The sequence below is a fragment of the Acinonyx jubatus genome, chromosome D4 (assembly GCF_027475565.1).
Source record: "Acinonyx jubatus isolate Ajub_Pintada_27869175 chromosome D4, VMU_Ajub_asm_v1.0, whole genome shotgun sequence".
NCBI lineage: Eukaryota > Metazoa > Chordata > Mammalia > Carnivora > Felidae > Acinonyx > Acinonyx jubatus.
The window spans coordinates 23,319,256-23,340,594 of record NC_069391.1 but is presented as its reverse complement, the minus strand read 5'-3'; the positions used below and the strand labels follow the sequence as shown (position 1 = coordinate 23,340,594).

Sequence of the window (21,339 nt, the reverse complement as noted above, 5' to 3'; positions counted from 1 at the left end):
CCCTCCCCCACCCTTGGCACCCACGAATTGCCTTTTGTCTCTATGGATTTGCCTGTTCCGGAAACTTCATATAGATGGAATCACACAATAAATGATCTTTCGCATCTGGCTTCTTTCACTTCGCATAATGGTTTCAAGGCTCATCCAATTTACAGCATGTGTCAGATCTTTCCTTTTTAAGGTTAAGTAGTATTTCCATTGTGTGGATACACTACATTCTTTTTTTCCTTTTTTTTTTTTTTTTTTTTGAGAGAGAGAGAGAGAGAATCTTAGATTCCACACTCAGCGTGAAGCCCAACACGGGGTTCGATCCCACAGCCCTGGGATCATGACCTGAGCTGAAATCAAGAGTTGGTGCCTCAACCGACTGAGCCACCCAGGTGCCCTGGATAGACTACATCTATCTATCCATCCACACATTGATAACCACTTGAGCTGTTTCCACCTTTTGGCTAGTGTGAGTAACGCTGCCGTGAACACGCACATATACTTTCAGTTCTTTGGGGGCACATACCTACGAGTGGGATTGTGGAATCATTTGGTAATGCTGTTTAACTCCACACATAACTTTCCATTGCACCTGTCAGGAGTTGGGGATTAGCAGAGGGTTACTGGAGAGAAAGTTCAGTGAGCTCAGAGTCCCATCCACACAGAGGGGGCTGGGGTGGCTGCCTGGCCTCTAGCCGAGAGAGAAGGTATTAAGGAGCCATCAAGAAGCTTGTTATATGCTCTCTGGGGATTGGGAAGGAGGTCGCTGCTGGCTTCGTAACAACATAGCCAAGAGAGCTGGCTGTGCACATTAGGCCTCCTCTCTAGAATTTGCGGGCACAAAGCATGGTGTGGGTGTCCACCGGAGCAGAGATGGGCCTCTCGTTCAAGAGGAGTGAGGTGTCCTTAGGTCCTGCACACCAGGCTGCCCAGAGAAGGGCAGGAACAACAGCAGAAGGAAGCTGGGCTTCACTCCTGCGCACAGAAGAGCTGCAGATGAGTTACGGGCAGCCAGCTGGAGCAGGGGTACATCCTCTTGAGTCAAAGGAAGATCCCAGGGATGAGACGGTGGGTCTCAAAAACCAGGACAGAGCAAGTGTTGGCTTTAATTCTTTCCCTGCCCTTTCATGGTGGTATTAATCAAGTAAGGTCTTACCTCACCTCCCTCCCTCCCAGCCACTGCCGACTCCCAGCCCTGGAGAGGACAGGAACCTCTCTACGTTGTTTAGGATGAGAACTAGAAGGTCTGGGTAGGTGAGCACTAACCAGGCTTCCCACCCTTCCACTGCAGACCTCTAACCCCGAGCTGTGCGGAAGAAGTTTTACCTTTCAATGAAATCAGAGATCTTTTACTTGTTAAAAATGACACTGATAGGATGCATTAAGTTCTGTACTGAAACTGTGTTTTGCGACTTTGTGGCCAGAGCACTTCCCAATTCTGTGAGTGGTCAGAAAAGTGACTGGCCCAGCCATGAATTCCATCCATGACCATGGATTTTGTTTTTAATAAAACAAAATAACATAATAAAATGCAGTATAGACCAGAGCTGTTAGGGAAGATTTACTGTTGGCATTTTAATTCTTTGGGCTTCTGGTCATTGCTAACCATAATATAAGTTCGCTGGGGTAGAATTGGGATGGGGGCGCCTGGGTGGCTCAGTCAGTTAAGCATCTGACTTCGGCTCAGGTCCGATCTCGCAGTCTGTGAGTTCAAGCCCCGTGTCGGACTCTGTGCTATCGACAGAGCCTGCTTCAGATCCTCTGTCCTCCTGGCTCTCTGCCCTTCCCCTGCTCATGGTCCCTCACTCTCTCGCTCTCACTCTCAAAAATAAACATTAAAAAAAAAATTGGGATGGCCAAAGTTCTTGAGATTCACTGAATAGAATGTTGCTTAAAAAGTGAATTTCTGGGGCGCCTGGGTGGCTCAGTCAGTTAAGCCTCTGACTTCGGCTCAGGTCATGATCTCGTGGTTCACGAGTTCGAGCCCCACATCAGGCTCTGTGCTGACAGCTCAGAGCCTGGGGCCCGCTTCAGATTCTGTGTCTCCCTCTCTTTCTTCCCCTCCCCTACTCATGCTCTGTTTCTCTCTCTCTCTCTCAAAAATAAATAAACCTAAAGAAAAAAAAATCTTTTAAGTGAATTTCTTACTTAGCCTTCCCCTTCCTCCGACTCGACTTCTTAGTGTATTACCACTTGTGGTTTATGATTTGGGTTTAGGATTATCTGCCATATGTGTTATGCCTGTTCTATGTGCAGAAGCTTTGCTTACGTCCTGAAGAACAGAGCATGTGACATTCCTGTGCATCCACCTCTCTTGTCGCAGCCCAGAGTCTGGTACGCGGGAACAGCTCAGTACCCGGAAGAGATTTGTTCTCTCTCTACAACTAGACAGTTCACTTGCCAGTCACAACCCGGGAGCCTGAGCTTAGCAAGCAAGCACACTGGGCTTCTTCTCTCCACGCCACGGGCGAGCAAGGGGCTTATTGGAACAAAGGGCCGGGGGCTCTGTGCCCTTCCTACAGGGCTTGCAGGGGTGACTTTTCTTCCCTGTCACCTCCTTTCTCTCTCCAGCAGAGGCTACCAGGACTGCCCTTCTTTAGACCAGAATAGGAAACTGGGGCCGAAAGTCAGTAAGCGAACTTGTCACAGTGGTCTCTCCAAAGCCAGGAAGCAATGCTCCTCGTTTCTGTGCAAGTGCTCGGAACACTAAAGGGATCTTTTTTTGCTTAAAGAAATCTATAAGAGGAAATCCACCAAATGTGACCCGTGCGTACCGATCACACGCGAAGGCAGGGAACAGCCTGTATCGTGACACGTGAGCCTGCCTCAGAGTCACCGGAAGGACGTTCTAAACCACCCTCCTGGGCCTCGCCCCCAGAGTTTCTGAGTCAGCAGGTCTGGACGGAGCAGATAATTCTCATTTCTGACCTGTGCCCAGCGAAGCAATTGCTGCTGGTCTGCAGAACCACGGAGCTAGGTGATCGGCTGGGGTACCACTGGTGACCCCAATCGCTACAAAGTCAATCACTCTGTTATTTCTAAAGTGTCTCTATAACCCTCGGAAAATAACTCTTTGCCCACCCTCCTCGTCCGCTGGATAAATACCACAGAGACTGTGTTTGGGAGCTTCTTACCCAGACTACTCTGGGCCCTTGCCCTGAAGTGTTGCTCACTGAAATCATCGAGTTCACCGTCATCTGTGTATGGCTTCCAGTTCATCTCAACAAGAATCCTGAAATTACAGAACCCTCCAGCAAGAAGTGACCCATGTGCCTGGGCTTCCACGGGGGATGAAGGGCACACAGGTGGGCCCTAGAAGAAGTCCAAGGCTTTGTCTCCACCTAAATCTACCCCAGAAGGAATACAGTTGGCCTGCATGTTGGCAGGAGGATCAATGACCCTTCTGGTTGACTCTCTTTTTTAGAGAGCCCCAGACCTGGGGGTGGGATTTTCCCATCCCCAAAGCTGGTGTGATAAAATGTGCATGGGCTGTCTCCCCCGCAGGGTGGGTCCCGATCCCTGCTCCCTCTCTTTAGAAAGTCAAGCAGAAGAAGCATAGGACCCAAAGGAGAAGGGACATGAAGAAGAGAGGGAAGCCTCTGTCCCTTGAGTAATTTTGTTTGAGCCTCCAGCTTGCAATCCACGTGGTCCTAAGGTAATGGGTCTGGATGCTGAAAACGTTAGAATGTCTGAGGGGAGCTACGAAAAATTGCCCCTGCTCAAACCCAGGTGGCCTAGACAGGCATCTGTAAACAAACAAACAAAAAAAAGAGGGTGGTGAGAATTTAACAAAGAGAAATGAAAGCAAATGCCACCAAAGGACACGTCCAAAGAGCAATACTAGCTTTATTCATGATGGCAAAAAATGAAAATAGGACATTGGGAAACTGTGGCCGGTTACTGGGAAGAGGCTGAAGGGAACTCTCTAGAATGTTGGCAATTTTTATCTTGATCTATGCTGTGTGTGTGTGGCTGTATCTATGAAAATAAGTGTATATATATATATATATATATATATATATACATACACACACACACACACACACACACATAAATAAGTCTTTAAGATATACACTGAAGAGGGGTGCCTGAGTGGCTCAGTTGGTTAAGCATCCAACTTTTAATCTCAGCTCAAGTCTTGATCTCAGGGTCATGAGTTCAGGCCCCGCACTGGGTTCCGTACTGCACATGAAGCCTACTTAAAAAAATACACACACACACACACACAGTTGCCACACCTGACCTGTTTTATGCCTTGATCAAAAAGAAAAATATAGAATATCAGTGCTCTGGCTCTAGTCCAGAGATTGTAATTTAGTTAGATATTGTCCAAGTTCCATGATGATTCTCTTGTGCAGTCAGGGTTGGGAAGCACTGTCTTAGGCCAATGTCTATGGACAGGGCCGACCCAGCTGCGCGCCTAAGGCTCAAGGGGCAACGGGGGGCCCACAGCTCATGTTTGGGCCACATCACCAGTGTCTGGCCACAGTGAGCGCTTGTTCTGAGTCTCCTTTGCACACACACACACACACACACACACACACCCTTTGGAGACTGGAGGTGGTCCGTGGCTGGTCAGGGGTCTTCCCATTGATTTTGTCAGCACGTGGTAGAGCTCAGCAGAGAGGAGCTTGGGTTTTGGGAGACGATTGCCCCTAGTCCTCAGGTTGTGAATGTAGCCACATGTGCCGTGGGCAGAACCTTAAAAGGAAAGCGAGTGTCTGGCGTTGGGGGAGAATCTGGCAAGTGGAATCTGAGACTGGCAGGGGGTGGAGACCCATGGCTGGGGCAGGAGTCTGGACAAGCTGTCTCCAGTCCCTCCCACCGGGAGAGCTCTGCGTTTCTTGTGAGCAGAGCTGCTCCTGCATCGGGACAGTATTTGCTGACCTAGATCTCCTACTGATCCTGAAGGCCAGATCAGGCTTTCCTTAATAACACGTGGGGAGTGTGGGTTGGCAGAGGACGAGGTGTTTACCACCACCGTTCCCCTCCTTCTTCCATTTCTTGGCCAAGGCTGAGAGGCTGGCATGCTGCCAAGCCTTGGTTGTGATCCTGAGCTTGGGGAATTCGGGGGTGGATAAGAACAGCCAGGCTGGGGAAGGGTTAGGTATATCTGGATGAGAAGTCCTGGTTTAGAGCTAATACGGTTCGTATTACTACAGTGCTTCTTTATCAGGAATGGTGTTGATCATAGAAGTTTTTCAAAATATGCACAGCCTGATTCCAGGCTCATTGGTTCTGTTTTTTAGAGTAACCAAGCGCTGTATTATTTGGAAGAGCTCTAGGTGGTGAACATCCCTGATTAAATAAGACCCCTGGCTTAGTGCTTTGTTTTAATTTGCTTTTATTTTCAGCGTCTTCAGTATGAGTTATTGTCAGATCTAGTTGGTGGTAATGTCTTCCAATTGTATATTTTTGTACTAGACTGCTGCCTTCTGGGTTTTTTTTTCTTTTTCTTTTTGGAGAACAGAAAAGACTTTTATAATTAAAGTAGCTGGAAAAATAAAAACAAAGCACAGCAAAACAAAATAAACCAAAAAGAAAACAACAACAACAAAAACCTCAGCCGGGTGGTAGATTCATCAATGAACAGACAACAGGAAGGGAGATAAAAGGGTTCGTAATTGTGGTTGTATTGTCTTTCTGGGTGGCAGTGAAGGGGGAAAACTTCATGGAACTGCCACAAGCCCAGAGCCAAGAAATAAAATGAAAATGAAAAGTTGAGTCACTTGAATACTGTTTCCAGGAAGCGAATCGTTCATTAGCTGTGGACGAAACATAATTGCAGCAGGAATTAAAAAAAAAAAAAAAAAAAAAACTTCAGGAATTTATGTGCAGACAGAAAATGTTGACGGTGGGTCAGGTGGGTCTTTCTAAACAGCAAGGAAGTGACCTAAAGGAATATTAGTGCAAAGTAGGGATACCCAGTGCATCAGCGGCTGGGGAAGGGGTAGCTTTTAAGAAGCAGGATTTAGAAAGTCATAGGGTTCTCTCTGGCCTCCAGACAGGAGCACCAATCTCACCACCAGTAGTTTCAAGACAAAAATGTTTCAAGAGGATTTCCTAGCTATGATGATGTAGAAATAAACGAAGGGAAGGGATCAGACAGGAGCAGTTTCACATAGTGTTAAAAGATAAACTGAGGCATGGTAAACACTCAAAGAGTTTATTTGAGCAAAAATCTATTCTGCTCAAGCAGCCCCCAATTGAAAGTGGTGAGGGGTGCTCCACCAGCAGAAGCTCAGGGAGAGATTTGGATACAGCAGCCAGGGAAGCAGAGTAAGGAATGATTGATTGGCTATAGCCCAACGCCTAGTTGGCTGTTTGCAACTGGTTGTCCTTAGGCTTCAATTTTGTAACCTAGAGGCGTTACAGGCTTGGAGTTGGTTTGCTTAAGTTAGACCACCTTCTCTAGCAGAGGTGATGGCAACAAATAGGTGCAGAAATGGCTCCTGTCCGTGTGCACAGGCCCCAGCTGGGCCAGCAGAGAGTAGATGAGACCCAGGCGCCCAGTCAAGAGAGGTAGACCTCTGATGCATAGCGGGTGGGAGGGCTGGAGCTAGGGGATGGAGCTCCTTGTCTGCACGAGCCTGTGGGGGCCACCACCTGTCCACACGAAGCCCACAGACCATGAGCTAGGTCAGTGTAGACAACCAAGGGAAGAGAGACTCAAAAGACACCACAACCTATCACATAAAGAGCCATCTGTGCTCTCTCTCTCTGCGTTCCACCCTGGTGCCAAAAGACTGTACCCTCGGAATGGGGGAGGGCTGTGTGACAAGGGGACCATGCTCCTCCTCCCCCACCCCCCACCCTGATCCGCTGGCCTTAAAGGTATTTGCTTCCAGGCTGTGCTGGGGTGGGGAGGGAGGTCTGTGGGATCTGACTTGAGCCAGAGGCAAGAACTGGGATGGAAAGTTAGAGAATCCTGGCTGAGGTGGCATGCAGGGAGGCTGCCCCTAGAGAGGATGTGGGGATGTGCCCCTAGTGGGGATGGCAGGATTGCCAGCTAATGCCAAGGCCTCTTCCTTTCCCTGCTCTTGCCCACAGGCACTATTGTGGCCTCATGTTGTAACTGGGACTCATGTGGCTCAAAGAGTTCGGGAACTCAGCCAAGGTCATATCTCCTAATGGCAGTGCTGAGACTGGAGCCCGAGGACTGAAGGCCATCACCAGCAGCCACGTGGTGGCAGGCTGGGCTGGGCTGGGGAGGGGAGGGGTCCTCACTGTGGTGGGAAGGCTGGGAAGCCTGATGCAGGGCCATCTGTTGTGAGCTGGGTGGTCCCTAGTTCATGAGAGCCTTCCTCTGCTAGCACTGCAGAGAGTGGGGGAAGAGGTTAGCTCCAGTCCTGCCCAGCACGGGAGAGAGAAAATCGGTTGTGGCTGGTATGATGGCCCAGACTAGCCGAGCAGGTGTGCCAGCCCATGGGCTGGTGGAATTGTGAGTGTGACCGAGCAACAGAGGGATGGTTCTGGTCTAAAGCTCTTTGGCAGAAGAGGCCTTGTGGGAAGAGGAAGGATCCCAAACCAGCCCTGCCCTTTCCCTCTCTTCCTTCAAGCTCTTCCAGGGGAACACTAGATCCTCAGCCGCACCCCCAGCACGAGAACAACTCGGGCCCAGGGAAGGCCAGGCCTCGGGGACAAGGGTGCTCTGTCCGATTAGCCTTGGCGGTGGGCAGTCGGCTCAGACCTGAACTTGTGGACACTGACCTGGCCTGTTCTTGGCTGAAAAGGTTTCCCACTCAGGCATCGCCTCTTGGACTCTGGCCTTCCGAACCCATGCTCAAGGAAAAGCAACTCCAGACTGAGGAATGTGGATCTAGAAAATGGGGATTTGTGGAAGGTTTGCAGTCAGGAGGGTGACCTGTGCCACGTCCAGCCTCTGAAGGTCTGTGACTCCCCACCACCCTGGCTCTCCTTCTGTCCCCAGTCAGGATCCTGCTCTGCGGTGTCCTTCAACTGTCCCCTCCTCCCTCTGCCCCACCTCTTCTAAGGAAGGATTGGAAAAATCCTTAGAGATTTTTCAACCAAGTAAACTGTGCATTTTCAGGACTTAATTCTGGACCCTGTCTTCTCTCGACACTCTGCATAGGTGAGCTCACCTTTGCTCATTTTTTCAGTGCCTCCACATACTAATGCCCCTTAAATTCATGTCCAGTCCAGAACTTTGGTCTCAATTATCCACCGGCCTATTTGATATCTTCATTTGTATGCCTCACGAACATCCCCAACTCAGGACCCCTTGTTGTAATCTTCCTTCAGTAAATCCTAATGACTTTATCTCCAAAATATACGTCAGATGTATCTACTTCTTCCGCGTCTCTTCAGCTCCCACTCTTGCTTGAGCTGATAGCATCTCTCCCACCGAACTTGTCCTGGCCGTTTCCGGCCATTGCCTTTTAATGTGACCCTCAACTCATTCTCCGTAGAACAACCCAAGTAATCTGGTTAAACTGCAGATTAAATCATTTTAGTCTCATACGTACATCTCTTAATGACTACTTATTGTATGCAGAATGAAATCTAATAATGTGCTATAATTGGCCCCTATCTACCTGTGTTGGCCATTAGTGCTGTTCATCCATGCTTTCCATTTCTTCTCCTCCTTCCAGGCACCTGGGTTGACTGCATACCCTTGAAGTGAAGATAGGACTATGACACTTGCTTTGGACAATGAAACGTAAGCAAAAGTGACTTGAAAGCCAGTACCTGACTGTGTACCTGGCTTTCTTCTCCTGCTACAGTGATGAGGGAACCCAGTATTGATATTGTAGGTGCCATGATGCTGAAGCAGCCTGAACTCTCGGCCATATATGCACGAGAGCTGCCCTGGGAAGTTTGCCCAAATCCACATGGACTTTTCATGAGTGAAAAAAAAAATTCTGTTGTAAGATTTGAAGGTTTGTTTCCGCAGCAAAACATAGCCTGTCTGACTGATACATTGTAGAAAGAGGGGTTACTTATGGGAATCCTCATTCATTCATTCATTTATAGAAAGCCACAAGCAGGGGAGAGGCAGAGGGAAAGGCGGGGGGAGAGAGAGACGCTTAAGCAAGTTCCACTCCCAGCATGGAGCCCCACACAGGGCTCAATCTCATAAGCAGTGAGATCATGACCTGAGCCCAAATCAAGAATTGGACGCTTAATTGAATGAGCCACCCAGGAGCCCCTGGGAATCCTCTTTACAACAAAAGTGAAGGACAAAGTTTTTTCAGAAAATGCCCTTATTTTTCATTAGACTAAAAAAAATTTAACTGTGGCTCTTAAGAATTATTCACAAAAAAATGCAACAACCTCCCAAACTGCAGTGAATTTCTGGGTGATCCAATGAGCAGGCACATATGTATCTCTGACAGATAATGACACAGCTAGTTAACAACTCTGGATGAAGATGGACAAGACAGGATTGCCATTGGGGAAAAAGAGGAAAATACAAATGAAACTTTACAGAGCGATTATCTGATATGAGGGAAAGGCACCTTCGGTGTGTTTAAATATCATTCCTAAAGTTAAACATTAACCAAGAAAGACTGACTTTCTTCTCATCACTCAAGTAACACCTGGTTCATTTTTTCTTGAGTTTAAAATACCCCAGGAAGGATCTGAGTTCTTTAAATTCGGCTGAAGAGGAAGGAGTTTGTGGGGAATACATATTTTCCAAGTAGGAGCATTTCTTTGTCTCCTGCTCAGGCTCCAACTACCATATATTTTCAATCACTGGCAGTGTTTAATAAGAACTTAATTAGGAGACGGGGGGGGGGGGAGGGAGGATGAGAAGACAGACAAATGGGAAGAAAGGAAGGAAGGGAGGAAGGATAGAAGGAAGGAAGAGAGGAAAAGAAAGGTAAGGAAAGGGAGGGAGGGAGGGAAGAATAGAGGGAGAGAGGCAAGGAAATAAACCAATGGTTGGTCTGGAATGTGCAGTCTCAGTGCGAGGTGAGAGATGGCCTAAACACCCTTAACACACAAAACAGTAGGTTTGTTTGTTTGTTTGTTTGTTTAACCCACAGTGACCATACTTTGGGAGTCTTAGCTGAAATAGTGTGGTCACTCCCAGTGAATGTAGTGACTTCTAAGTGAGCTGGCCTCCAGGCACAGTAACCAGAAAAAGGCAATTCTCAGTGCTCATCTTCTCCAGATCATGTGAGAAATCATCAGAAGATACTGAAAACAAGACTGCCCACGCCCGTTGACTCCAGGGCACTGCTAAGGCATTCCATTGGCTAGGGCGCCTGTGTTATGTTTGCAAATTCCCTTTTCTAGGGACAGGGGAGGAGACTTACTGGGCCTCCCCAAAGAATGGGCATCTAGGGCTCCATAGCAAGGTCTTTGTATATAAGCAGAATAAGGCCACATCGCATCGATTAGACAACCCTCTTTCATCCTGGACTGTGTGCAATCTGGTCTAGGCAATCTCTTCTTTTTTGAAGGGCAAGACTGTGTGTCCACCATGAAGTTCAGAATCCTTGCAACTGAGTTAGTCTAGCTCTTGTGCATAGCTAGAGGCCCTAGCTGTGGCTCTGCCTCCCGTGTTCTTTGATGAGGTCATCGATAGTTTCAAAGTTGAGACATTTGGCTGAGTAGAAAGCCTCAGGCTGGGCCATATAAGCCGAGGTTCCTGGCAGCTTGAGAGATCCTGGGAGTTTTCCTCTGGGGAAATGGATAGTGAGCTGGTTTTTCAGACCTGTGTGGGTTCTTTATAGAAGGAGGGCACTGAATGCTGATATTTAAGCCAGATCCCACTGCCTTTGTTTGGACATTGTCCTCCTGACATTCATGCCGGGCTGTTTCTAGAATGCTGGTCCCTTGCTGAGTCATCTGATTGTTTTCAAACGAGCCCGGGTCTCCTTCCTGAGGGAGCCTTTGCTCGGACCCCACGAGCTTGCCCTTGTGTTTCACTTGAAGACCGGTTTCCTGATGGAAGGTCTGGACCCAGCGGTGCATCTCTAGGTGCTTGTGCCATGGAGATTCGGGGACCTGAAGACAGCCTCTGTCAGCCTCCTCCAGCATCACCTCTGCTTCAGGATCTGCCTCTTCCAGGGACAGGGAACACCTTCTCTCTTTGTTAATCCAAACAGCACTGACCATGGACTCTGCAGGAGCAGACGCGTACCCTCCTGACAAAGCAAGGCACAAGCAGGGTCACCACCAGAATGTACATGGGCAGCTCTCCTTTGAGGAGTCTCAGAGCTTTCAAGCTGAAGGAATATGATCCCAAAACGTCAAGGAAGCCAGGCGGCCGGTACATTGCATACATGGGACACACACATACGTGGGTCCCACGTGACCCCACTTACGTATGTTCACACATGTGCATTCCCTCCCATGCCCACACATTCACACCCACACAAGCTCTCTAACACACACTCTAGCACAATTATCCATTCATTCCACAAATATTTATCGCGCACTCGTTATATGCCAGGGACTATTTATCCTAGGTTCTGAGAATACGGCAGTAAACATTGAGACAAAATCCACATCTTCATGGATGGGTTCTAGTGGGGTAGATAGAATGTGTTATATATTCTATACAGATATCATATTATATAATTTAATAATTTATACGGAAAATATTCTATAGTCATTCTAGCAAGCGACTATATTATAATAAAATCGCAGGTGGTAACCAATGCTATGAAGAAAAACCTCAAGCAGAACTGAGTTTAATTACAGACTCCAGGACTTAACTGTGATGAGCTGGGGAACTAGCATGTCAAGCTGACAGAATGGTAGGTACAGGTTCACACGCACCGGCCAGGGGAAAAGGTTACTCTTACAGGGTTTTCTGTTCTGGGATTCAAATAACATGTTTCCCACCCAAGGTAGAGGATGCTCCTTTTGGACGACTGGCCCTTCCCCTTCTCCCCTCCCACAGACACAGTTCTGAGAACACATCAGCAGCTCCCACTGCTTCCCTGAACTGGCTGCAGGGGTGAGGATCCAGACTGATGTCCCTCTTCTTTCTTGGGGATGTATTTTTACCACCTTGTGGCACGTGATAGTTTATTGTCAACCCTTGGTGGCAGAGAAGGTGGTGGGGATGACTGGAAGGCACGTTCCCAGGACAGCAGGTCTGTGACCAGCCCGGGGTTCCCTCTGAATTGTCCGTGAAGCTCTCTTGAGTATTCAGGCATGTGTCGCAGCACGAGGCCCCGTACAGGACAAAGTGAGTGTTCGGGCACGTGTTCTGCAGGGGCGGGGAGCTGGTGTCGGAGGTCTCAAGGCAGCAGGAAGCCCTGAGCTCCAGTTCTGGGAATCTAAGAAAACAGGACTGGTGTGGCCATCTCTGCCAACAGTGGTGAGACTGGACATCTGTTCCCATTTGAGGGCCGCACGGTTTTTCTCAGCACGAAAACCTTCACAAATAGTCAAAATGTTATGTACCTATTTGAGAACAGAGGAGGAGGGGACGTGACGGGAGAAGCCAGGAACTAGTGTCCTCTCCGCTATGTTAAGGTGAACAGGCAGGTCTTGGTGGCGGAGAGGAGCCTCCTTAGCTGTCCATCACAGCCTGTGGTCCACAGAGACCGAGGAAAAGGACTAAAGTGGGAGGTACACCTGGACCCTGACCCCAAAACAGATCCCACAGAGCGGCTGACCTGGCCTGGGAATCAGGAGTCTTTCCTGACAAAGCAGTGCCTGGCCAGCCCATCTGTGGTTAAGCTACCCGGTCCTAAGTGATCACATGACGCTAGGGGAGAAGGGCACTGAGTTAAGGGAAGGGAAGGGCTGGGATTGAGCCTTGTGCCGCAAACTTTCTCCAGGAATAAAATCTGAGTTCCCAGAGGGAAGAGACTTTTCCCCTTGAGGCTTCTGTATCTCCTGCTTCCTTGGCTGCCGTTTGAGACTATGATGAGCAAGCTCCATGAGCCAGGGTGCCTCCTGAGTCCCTAAGCCCTGTGCTGCCTCTGGCCCACGCCCGGCCTCCTGGGAATGCCACGTCTGCTCTCTCCAGAGCCAGTTTCTCTGGTTTGCAGGACGTGAGACCCAGCCAGGAAGAGCTACCGTCTCCCCACTGGCCCAGCAGGGGCACCAACCGCTGCCCTCCCCCCACCCGTCCACCAGGCAGAACAGTCCTACAAGGTGAGAACATAAGAGCAGAGGCCGGGTACAGCGGGCAGCCGGCCAGATGCCTGGCTGAGGCCGCTGGGTCAGTTGGCAGGGGAACTGAGCCAAGCAGAGCCGCCCTGAACCGGCCTCCCGGCTCTGGCTCTGCCTCTGCTGGCATCCCTGCTCTTCCCCACCAGGATGGCTCCCGTAGCCCCCGCCTCCCCTGCCTGCAGCCCAGCCACCCATCAGGCCCACTCCCTCCACGTTTGCCCCAGCACCTGCCCAGCCCTACCTTTCGGGAGCACCACCAGGTGGGCCTGGGCCCTCTGCTGCCGACGCAAGCCTTCGTACTGGGCTCTCAGGAGCTGGATGCTGAGCCGGGGCCCTTTCCCCGGGGCCTGAGTCCCCGAGCCCTCAGCCATGAAGCAAGACCCCAGCCACCACAAATGGGGCAGGGCAGGGCATGGGCAGGGCAACCCCTTCATCCAGATCCGGGAGAAAAGCAAACAGTGGTGGGTGGGGCGTGGGAGGGGAGAGAAGGGGAGGCGGAGGGTGGGAGGGTAGTGAGGAGAGCAGGTGGAAAGGTAAGGGAGGAGGGGAAGATGAGAGGGAGGGAAAGGTAAGGGAAATGAGGGACAGTGGAGGGGAAGGTAGGGCCAAGTGGAAGGTGGGGAAGGAGTAAAGCTCAGGCAAGGGGAAAAGCGGGGTGAGAGGGATGTGGGGGAGGGGAAGGCGGGAGAGGGGAAGGTAAGAGGAAAAGGAAGAGTCAGGGGGGAGAGGAAGATTGGGGAGGAAGTCAAAAGGGATCCCCAAGAGGGAAGGAAGGAACAGAGGAGGAAGGTGGTAAGACAGGAGGCTAAGGGGAGGAGGGAGGAGCCAGGGAGCGAGAACAAGGCAAGCACAGCTGCTCAGAAGCCTTCTGGGCGCCCAAGGAGGCCTCGTACTCCAGGTCCTTCTCTGCTCAATCCCGATGTTTAGAGTTCAATTCCTGGAGTTCCTGCGAAGTCTCGGGTTTCCTGGCGGGGCTGGAGCTGCTGCAGGGCAAAGCCGGGCGCCTCGTCAGCTCCCACCTCTTGGACTGAAACCTGGAGGCTCACGGGCAAACCTGTCCGTTTGGTTTGCAGCTGGAAAAAAGAATGCCTTCTGAGGACTCACAAAGCTGGTGCCTCGGGGAGGTGCATGCTGCAGCCATGCCCTAGGGAACCCCAGTAGGAAGGGAGCCCCAAGTCTCCACTCACCCACCGCGCACATCCCAGAAGAAAGCCCAACCCCAAAGTCCGCCTTGGGGACAGGGCGCAGGGGAGCCCCAGCTCTCTGACATTCCAACCGGCCTCTTTGGTCTAAGCATTCTCCAACCTAGCGGTGAGCTGGTGTTTATCTTACCCACAGCGAGAGGTACGCCCTCACCCCTGCTTGCCAGCCGCACCCTCTCTATATCCCCTTTGAATCCTAGACTCTCTGCCCCTACATCAGGGGGTCTGTCCTTGCATCCTTTGGTCAAGTAAGTCGCTTTCTATCTGGTCCTAACATGAGGCTTCCGGAGAACCCAATTTCCCAGCACACCTACGGGAGGCAATAGAAAGAAGGTCACAGCTGAACTCTAGGAGTCATTCTGGAGGTGAACTGGATGGGATCCAGGGGGTGTGATATGGAGGGTAAGTCTTCACTGGGCAGGGTGTTCATTTTCTAGGGCTGCTGTGACAAAGTGCCACAAATTGGTGAGCTTAAACAGCAGAAATGTATCGTCTTATAATTCTGGAGGCCAGAAGTGCCAGCAAGCCTGGATTTTTTTTCTGGGGACTATGAGGGAATCAGTTTTAGGCTTCTCACCTGGCTTCGGTGGCTTTGCTGGCAGTCTGTGGTGTTCCTTGGCACGTAAAAGCATCCCTTGACCTCTGCCTTTATATTCACATAGTGATCTCCCGTTGTGCATATCTCCGTGTCCAAATTTCCCCTTTTTATAAGGACACCAGTCATGTTAGACTAGGGTCCACTCTAATGGTCTCATCTTTTAAAATATTTATTTATTTATTTTGAGAGAGAGCGAGAGAGAAACCCAAGCAGGCTCTATGCTCACAGAGTTGGGCTCAATCTCACAAACCGTGAGATCATGACCTGAGACGAAACCGAGAGTTGGACGCTTAACCGACTGGGTCACCCAGGTGCTCCTCTCATGGCCTCCTCTTCATTCAACTAGTTATATCTGCAATGACCCCATTTCCAAATAAAGTCACGTTCTTAGGTCCTGGGGTTAGAACTTCAACTTATGAATTTGGAGGGACACGATTTAACCCGTATAAGGGAGGTGAATGGTACTTTCAGTCACAGAGATAGGCACAGGAGAGGAGCAGACCAGCAGGTGGGAAAGGAGAAAGAAGGGTTTTGTGTTAGACGTTGTGATAGAGGTGCCTGTGGTCTTTGGATCATCAGGAGGCAGTCTGCATCGTGGTAGAGAGAGGCCAATGTCCTCCTTTGTGAAAATGAGACAGTTCGTTATTGGAAAAGCCTAATAGTGCTGCTATGAATATTCATGGACGGTTTTTCCTTGAGGACTCGTCTCCAATACTTTTGGTTACTCTTCGTAGAAGCAGAATTGCTGAGTCATATGGTTGTTGCATGTTGTTTTTATTGCAAAACTTCCTTGGCCGGAAGTGTATTGCATTTTGATGATATTAAACAATTTTTTGCATCGTATGCTTCGGCTCCTCTGTTGCCATGCCAAGAACTCTGCCCTAGAGCAAGCTGGCCTTTGCAAGTTAGTTAGCGTGTTTGTTAGCGTGTTTGGTTTTTTGGAAAGGGGATCACCGTTTATAATTTCTCATCACGTAATGACAAAATAATACCCTGTCTAGAAACAAGATTTTGAGAGGCAAGGACACTTTCTGACCTTCTTTTCCCAACACTATTATGTCCAATGAGTTAAAAGTCCAGGGGCACCGGGATAGCTCCGTCGGTTAAGCGTCCGACTCTGGCTCAGGTCATGATCTCACCCTTCGCGGGTTTGAGCCCCGCATCGGGCTCCCTGCTCTTGGCACGGAGGCTACTTTGGGTCCTTGGTCTCCCTCTTTCTCTGCCCTTCTCCCGCTTGCACTCACTCTTTCTCTCAAAACTAATAAACATTAAAAAATATATGTTAAAAGTTCAGTATGCAAATGTGCAAAAGTTTTCCCAGATTTGATTTGCTGTGGCCCATATCAGAATCCTTACCTGTGCAATTGCAACTCTATGGAACAATAATATACAATATCAGTGAGTGAATTGTAGAGGCAGCGTGGTGACGACATACCTGGCTTCTACTGCCAGAATATCTGGGTTTTCATCCTGGCCGTGCCACTTACTAGTTGTCAAATCCTGTTTCTTAATCCCCCCCATGCCTTGGTTTCTCCATCTGTAAAATGGGCTAATAATAGTTACAGTTTACCCATCTGTAAAATGGAGCTAATAATAGCATCTTTGTAAGGATATAGTCTTAAATTTTTTTTAATGTTTATTTATTTTTGAGAGAGAGACAGAGAGAGAGAGACAGAGTGTGAGCGGGGGAGGGGCAGAGAGCGAGAGGGAGACACAGAATCTGAAGCAGGCTCCAGGCTCTGAGCTGTCAGCACAGAGCCCGATGCAGGCCTGGAACTCATGAACCGAGAGAGCATGACCTGAGCTGACGTGGGACGCTTAACTGACTGAGCCACTCAGGCGCCCCTGGATATAAAGTCTTTAGAACAGTGCCTGGCATGAGGTCAGCACTGTAAGAGTTTGTTGAAGGCAAATTCACAAGTTGGTCCAGATAATTACAGTACCTTTAATCAAAATAATAAGTTAATATTACAAGTTCTTCTGAAGGAGCTTACTGATTTTAGTTTTGACAATGCCTATCACTCTCTATTAAAGAATGTTTCCCGCCCCCCTGCCCCCAAATAAAGTATATAAAAGCTATTGAAGGACCACTATGGGGTGACTACTTAATAATTCATTTTAAATACCTAAAAAGAGATATTATGACATTTAAAAGCAATTTTACTAATGACAAAGCACAATGTAACTATAAGAATAACAGCCTCGGGGCACCTGGGTGGCTCAGTCCATTAGGCGTCCGACCTCGGTTCAGGTCATGATCTCACAGTCCGTGGGTTTGAGCCCCGCGTCAGGCTCTGTGCTAATAGCTCAGAGCCTGGAGCCTGCTTCGGATTCTGTGTCTCCCTCTCTCTCTGCCCCTCCCCTGCTCATGGTCTGTCTCTCTCTGTCTCAAAAATAAATAGAAACATTTAAAAAATTAAAAAAAAAAAAAGAAAGCCTCCACCATTTAGTTATGAAATCATGATTCAATTCATTCAATGTTTATTCATTCAACAGTACTTATGCAGTTACTACAGTGTTCCAGACTCACGAAGCCATATCAAAAAATAAATTAAACAGACATGATCCTCATGGAACTTCCAGTCCAGTTCTGGGTAAGAATTGTATAATTACAAGTTCTGATAAGCACTAGGTGAAAATACAATACATAATTTAAATGAAATGATGCATATATAGCATTTGGTAGAGTTTCTGGCTGTAATATATGTTACTTATGATTATGTACTGTTCCAATAATTATAATGTATTGACCTGTAAAAAAAAAATCCATCATCTTACCTTGAAGCTTCCTGCCCTCTAGTGGGGACTTTGAGTCAAAGTCACAAAACAACTGGGCAAGGTCGAGGGGGGTTTGGTGTTTCAGCTACTATTTAATGAGCTACTATTTAATTCAGCTACTATTTAATGAGCCCTTGCTGGTTGCAAGGTATTAGGCCGTGCAAGACACTTGCCTGCTATAAAACCAAATAAAAATAGTTACTTATAAAATAAATAACACATAAATAGTTACTTATCAAGCTACCTAGCTTTGGAGAAACTTTCTTCTGTTCACATGCCTGGCAGGTCTGTTTGCAGAGATGTGTTTATATGGGCACAGGGGGTGGGGGACGTCGAGTTTCCCTGCTCTGAGTTCTCTGCCTGATCTCAACACAGGTATGGCCTGGACCCTCTGCACTGCTACCTATCAAGTCTGGACCTGTTAACAAAGATTCGGGGAAGAATAGCGACCCTAATTTCATAGACTTTCTGTCTGGACTTACCCACAACTATCCGGATATAAATGTTGCCCTGTCCTGTTACCCACGCTATGAGCCTCTGCTTAGACTGTGTTGTCCGAGTTCCACGCCTCTGCTCTGCTGTTCGCAGACTACACTGCAGGTCCCTCTATAGCATGTGAATTTATGCACAGATCTAGATGTGCGCACCAAACACCAAGGAAATTCACCGAAAGTCCTACGGTTCTCTGCTTCTGTTTTTACCAAAGATTTCAACTACGTCTATGGCTTTTGGACAATGACTTTCGGATCCCAGCAGGTTTTACTGATGACACCTGGGCTTGATAGAAATCACGTGAACTGGTCAGGTGAGTGTTGCTCAATTTGGCCTAACCTCACTATCCGTTTCGACATTTCATTTGACTTTTTGTGATGTTTTATGTATTACTTTTTTTTTTAATTTTTTTTTCAACGTTTATTTATTTTTGGGACAGAGAGAGACAGAGCATGAAAGGGGGAGGGGCAGAGAGAGAGGGAGACACAGAATCGGAAACAGGCTCCAGGCTCTGAGCCATCAGCCCAGAGCCCGACGCGGGGCTCGCACTCACGCACCGCGAGATCGTGACCTGGCTGAAGTCGGACGCTTCACCGACTGCGCCACCCAGGCGCCCCTTATGTATTTCATTTTATTTGATTTATTTCTGATATTTATTTTTAATGGGCTATTTTTGTGTTTGGGTATATTTGGAGATGCGCTAAGCCCCAGAGACCCGGAGTCAGGTTAAACATTTGCCGGAAGTTCTCTTTCCATGCATCCTGGGCTGCTCAGTTCTTTCTCCTCAGGAGTTCTGGGTGGAGGCAGGCCTGGGTGCCTCCCCACTTCCTCAATAGTGAATCACTAAAGAATAAGCCTTTTATTAGTCTCTAGCTTCTGTGCCCCCAAATTTAGCCCAGTCCTCCTGGGAGAGTGGACATTCCTTGGATAGTCAAATGAAAATGAAAGCAGCAATGAAAAGATGATTGCAAATATAAACAACGTGGGCCTCTAGGCAATTTGTGAACATGGAGGACAGATAACCAAGCATTTGAAAGTCCTGACTTCTCCATGCCTGCAGTCTGCAGATGCAAAGAGGCACAGAGTCAGAGATGGAGAAAGATTTTGGTCCATCCAGAAACTGCAACTTGTGCTTTGCTTGAAGGCAAAGTATATACCATCTGAAGACGCTCTCAGATTGCTTATTGACAAGAATTACATGCCCCCAAAGTTGAATTCACTTAGGGACCCAAGTAGAGAGTGAATCTAAATTAAAGAAATTTCAAGCCACACATAAACCTATTGAAAGCAGAAAAACCCCTTGAAACGAAACAGCTTGATATGTTTGTGACAAAGGTGGCCTTGCAGAGCGGTGGGGAAGGCAGTAAACAGTGCTCGACAAACAGTGTCCAGGCGGATGGATGTCCCTGTGGGAAAAGATTGATCTCGGCCTCTGCCTCACATCATGCACAAAGCATCAGACACAATTCTAACTGAATTGTAGGTCCACATTTAAAAAGGCAGTAGGTCTTCTAGAAGAAATAGTAGAGTAAGTTTTATTTACTTGGGGAAGGCAACGATTACAAGACAGAAAAACCACTAATAATGGGGCATATTGTTGATAAAATGGACTGCATTAAAATGAGGAAATTCTTGTTTCTTACTGAAGATATTATTAAGAGTAAAAATGAAGGACACGGGGGTGCTTGGGTGGCTCAGTCAGTTAGGCGTCCGACTTGGGCTCAGGTCATGATCTCACAGTCCGTGGGTTCGAGCCCCACGTCAGGCTCTGTGCTAATAGCTCCGGAGCCTGGAGCCTGCTTCAGATTCTGTGTCTCCCTCTCTTGCCCCTCCCCTGCTTGTGCTCTCTCTCTCATAAATAAATAAACATTAAAAAAATTTTAATACAGGACACAGAGTGGATATAGAAATACCAGTCAATAGACTCATATCTAGAATATATAAAGAACAACAAGCTACTATGAAAAAGATAGACGCCAATACAGAAGTAGTCAAAAGACAGCTACTTCAAACAAGGCCAAGAAGCATATAGATACTCACACTTGACATCACTGAAGTCAATAGCTGTGCTTTTTATAATAGATATAAAATGAATGAAATATTCACATCAACTTTCTTGGTTTCTTGTGGTAGTTGACATCTGTCCCTGCCATAATCAAATTGAACTGAATATAAATTTCTTCTTCGAACATATTATGATCATTTCTTCTATCTACAAATTCTATCTAAAATTTTTCTTCCTGGAGAACGAATAATCATCCCTCATTGTTTTTCAAAATCATTTATACTAAATTCCACCGTTTTCTGTAGATACTGCCCACGGTTTTCTGTAGTCCGCTAAGCAAAGATTGCCCCAACAGGACACAAAATGCTTGGCATAATGCCGATGTGCTGTTTCTTAAATGGAGTTTGAGCCAGCACTCTATGTCAGCATTGGCTTGTCTGTTCACTGTCATCAATTGTTCACACCTCCCCTCCCCCGGCCCCCACTTCTGGCAGTTGTGTGTATGCTTCTTTTCATGCGCAAGCGACACTTCATACCGCTTTCGTGGAGAATCTAGTTTACAGTCGTAAATACCAACGTTGGCCAAAGATAATCCCCGACGTTAGTTGTAAGCCATGGAATGGAAGTAGTAACATACTTTTCCTTGAACTGGGAATGTGAAAGCCAGTTTCTACAGCTTCTTTCTGTGTTTTAAAATGTAGGTTTTAGGGGCACCTGGGTGGCTTAGTCGGTTAAGCCTCCAGCTTGGGCTCGGGTCATGATCTCGCAGTTCACAAGTTCAAGCCCCATATCAGGCCCTGTGCTGACAGCTCAGAGCCTGGAGCCTGCTTCATGTTCTGTGTCTCCCTTTCTCTCCGCCCCTCCCTTGCTCGTGGTCTGTCTCTCTCTCTCTCTCAAAAATAGCGATTAAAAAAAAATTTGTTTAATGTAGGTTTTATTATTGAGATATGATGAGGCCAACAGATCAGGAGATATCTGCCATTGGAAAGATAATTGTTACTCAAGGTTCTCAGGAGGAGCCGGCCTACTGTTCCCTGCAGGGGCCATGTGGGGAAGCACCAGGGTCAGGCAGGAGGCGGAAAGGATGGGGGGAAAAGGTGGGCAGGTGCCTAATTGTGGTTTCCACAGGAAGGAACGGGGGGAGCAGGGTAAACAGGCTTAGAGTTGGCTGG

The 21,339-nt window shown here is 48.1% G+C and overlaps 2 protein-coding genes across 4 annotated transcripts; one reads left to right on the top strand and one right to left on the bottom strand.

The window, feature by feature from the left end:
• The first annotated feature begins 254 nt into the window (after positions 1–254).
• Positions 255–9,227, top strand: LOC113592839 (uncharacterized). Of its 3 annotated transcripts, XR_008291041.1 has the most exons (3): positions 255–1,056; positions 2,245–3,293; positions 8,601–9,222. XR_008291041.1 is itself a non-coding variant. In XM_053204823.1 (2 exons), the coding sequence occupies exons 1-2, from the start codon at positions 835–837 to the stop codon at positions 2,696–2,698; spliced, it is 609 nt and encodes a 202-aa protein (XP_053060798.1). In that variant the 5' UTR covers positions 255–834; the 3' UTR covers positions 2,699–4,210. The 3 variants fall into 3 exon arrangements, 1 of the variants encoding a protein (XP_053060798.1); XR_003412796.2 differs by lacking the exon at positions 2,245–3,293 and having other exon boundaries at positions 8,601–9,227; XM_053204823.1 differs by lacking the exon at positions 8,601–9,222 and having other exon boundaries at positions 2,312–4,210.
• An 8-nt stretch (positions 9,228–9,235) lies between these two features.
• CD4H9orf152 (chromosome D4 C9orf152 homolog) lies at positions 9,236–14,405 on the bottom strand. Its single transcript, XM_015068633.3, has 2 exons — positions 13,334–14,405; positions 9,236–11,105 (listed from the first exon to the last, which is right to left on the bottom strand). The coding sequence occupies exons 1-2, from the start codon at positions 13,524–13,526 to the stop codon at positions 10,579–10,581; spliced, it is 720 nt and encodes a 239-aa protein (XP_014924119.2). The 5' UTR covers positions 13,527–14,405; the 3' UTR covers positions 9,236–10,578.
• Positions 14,406–21,339: the final 6,934 nt, after the last annotated feature.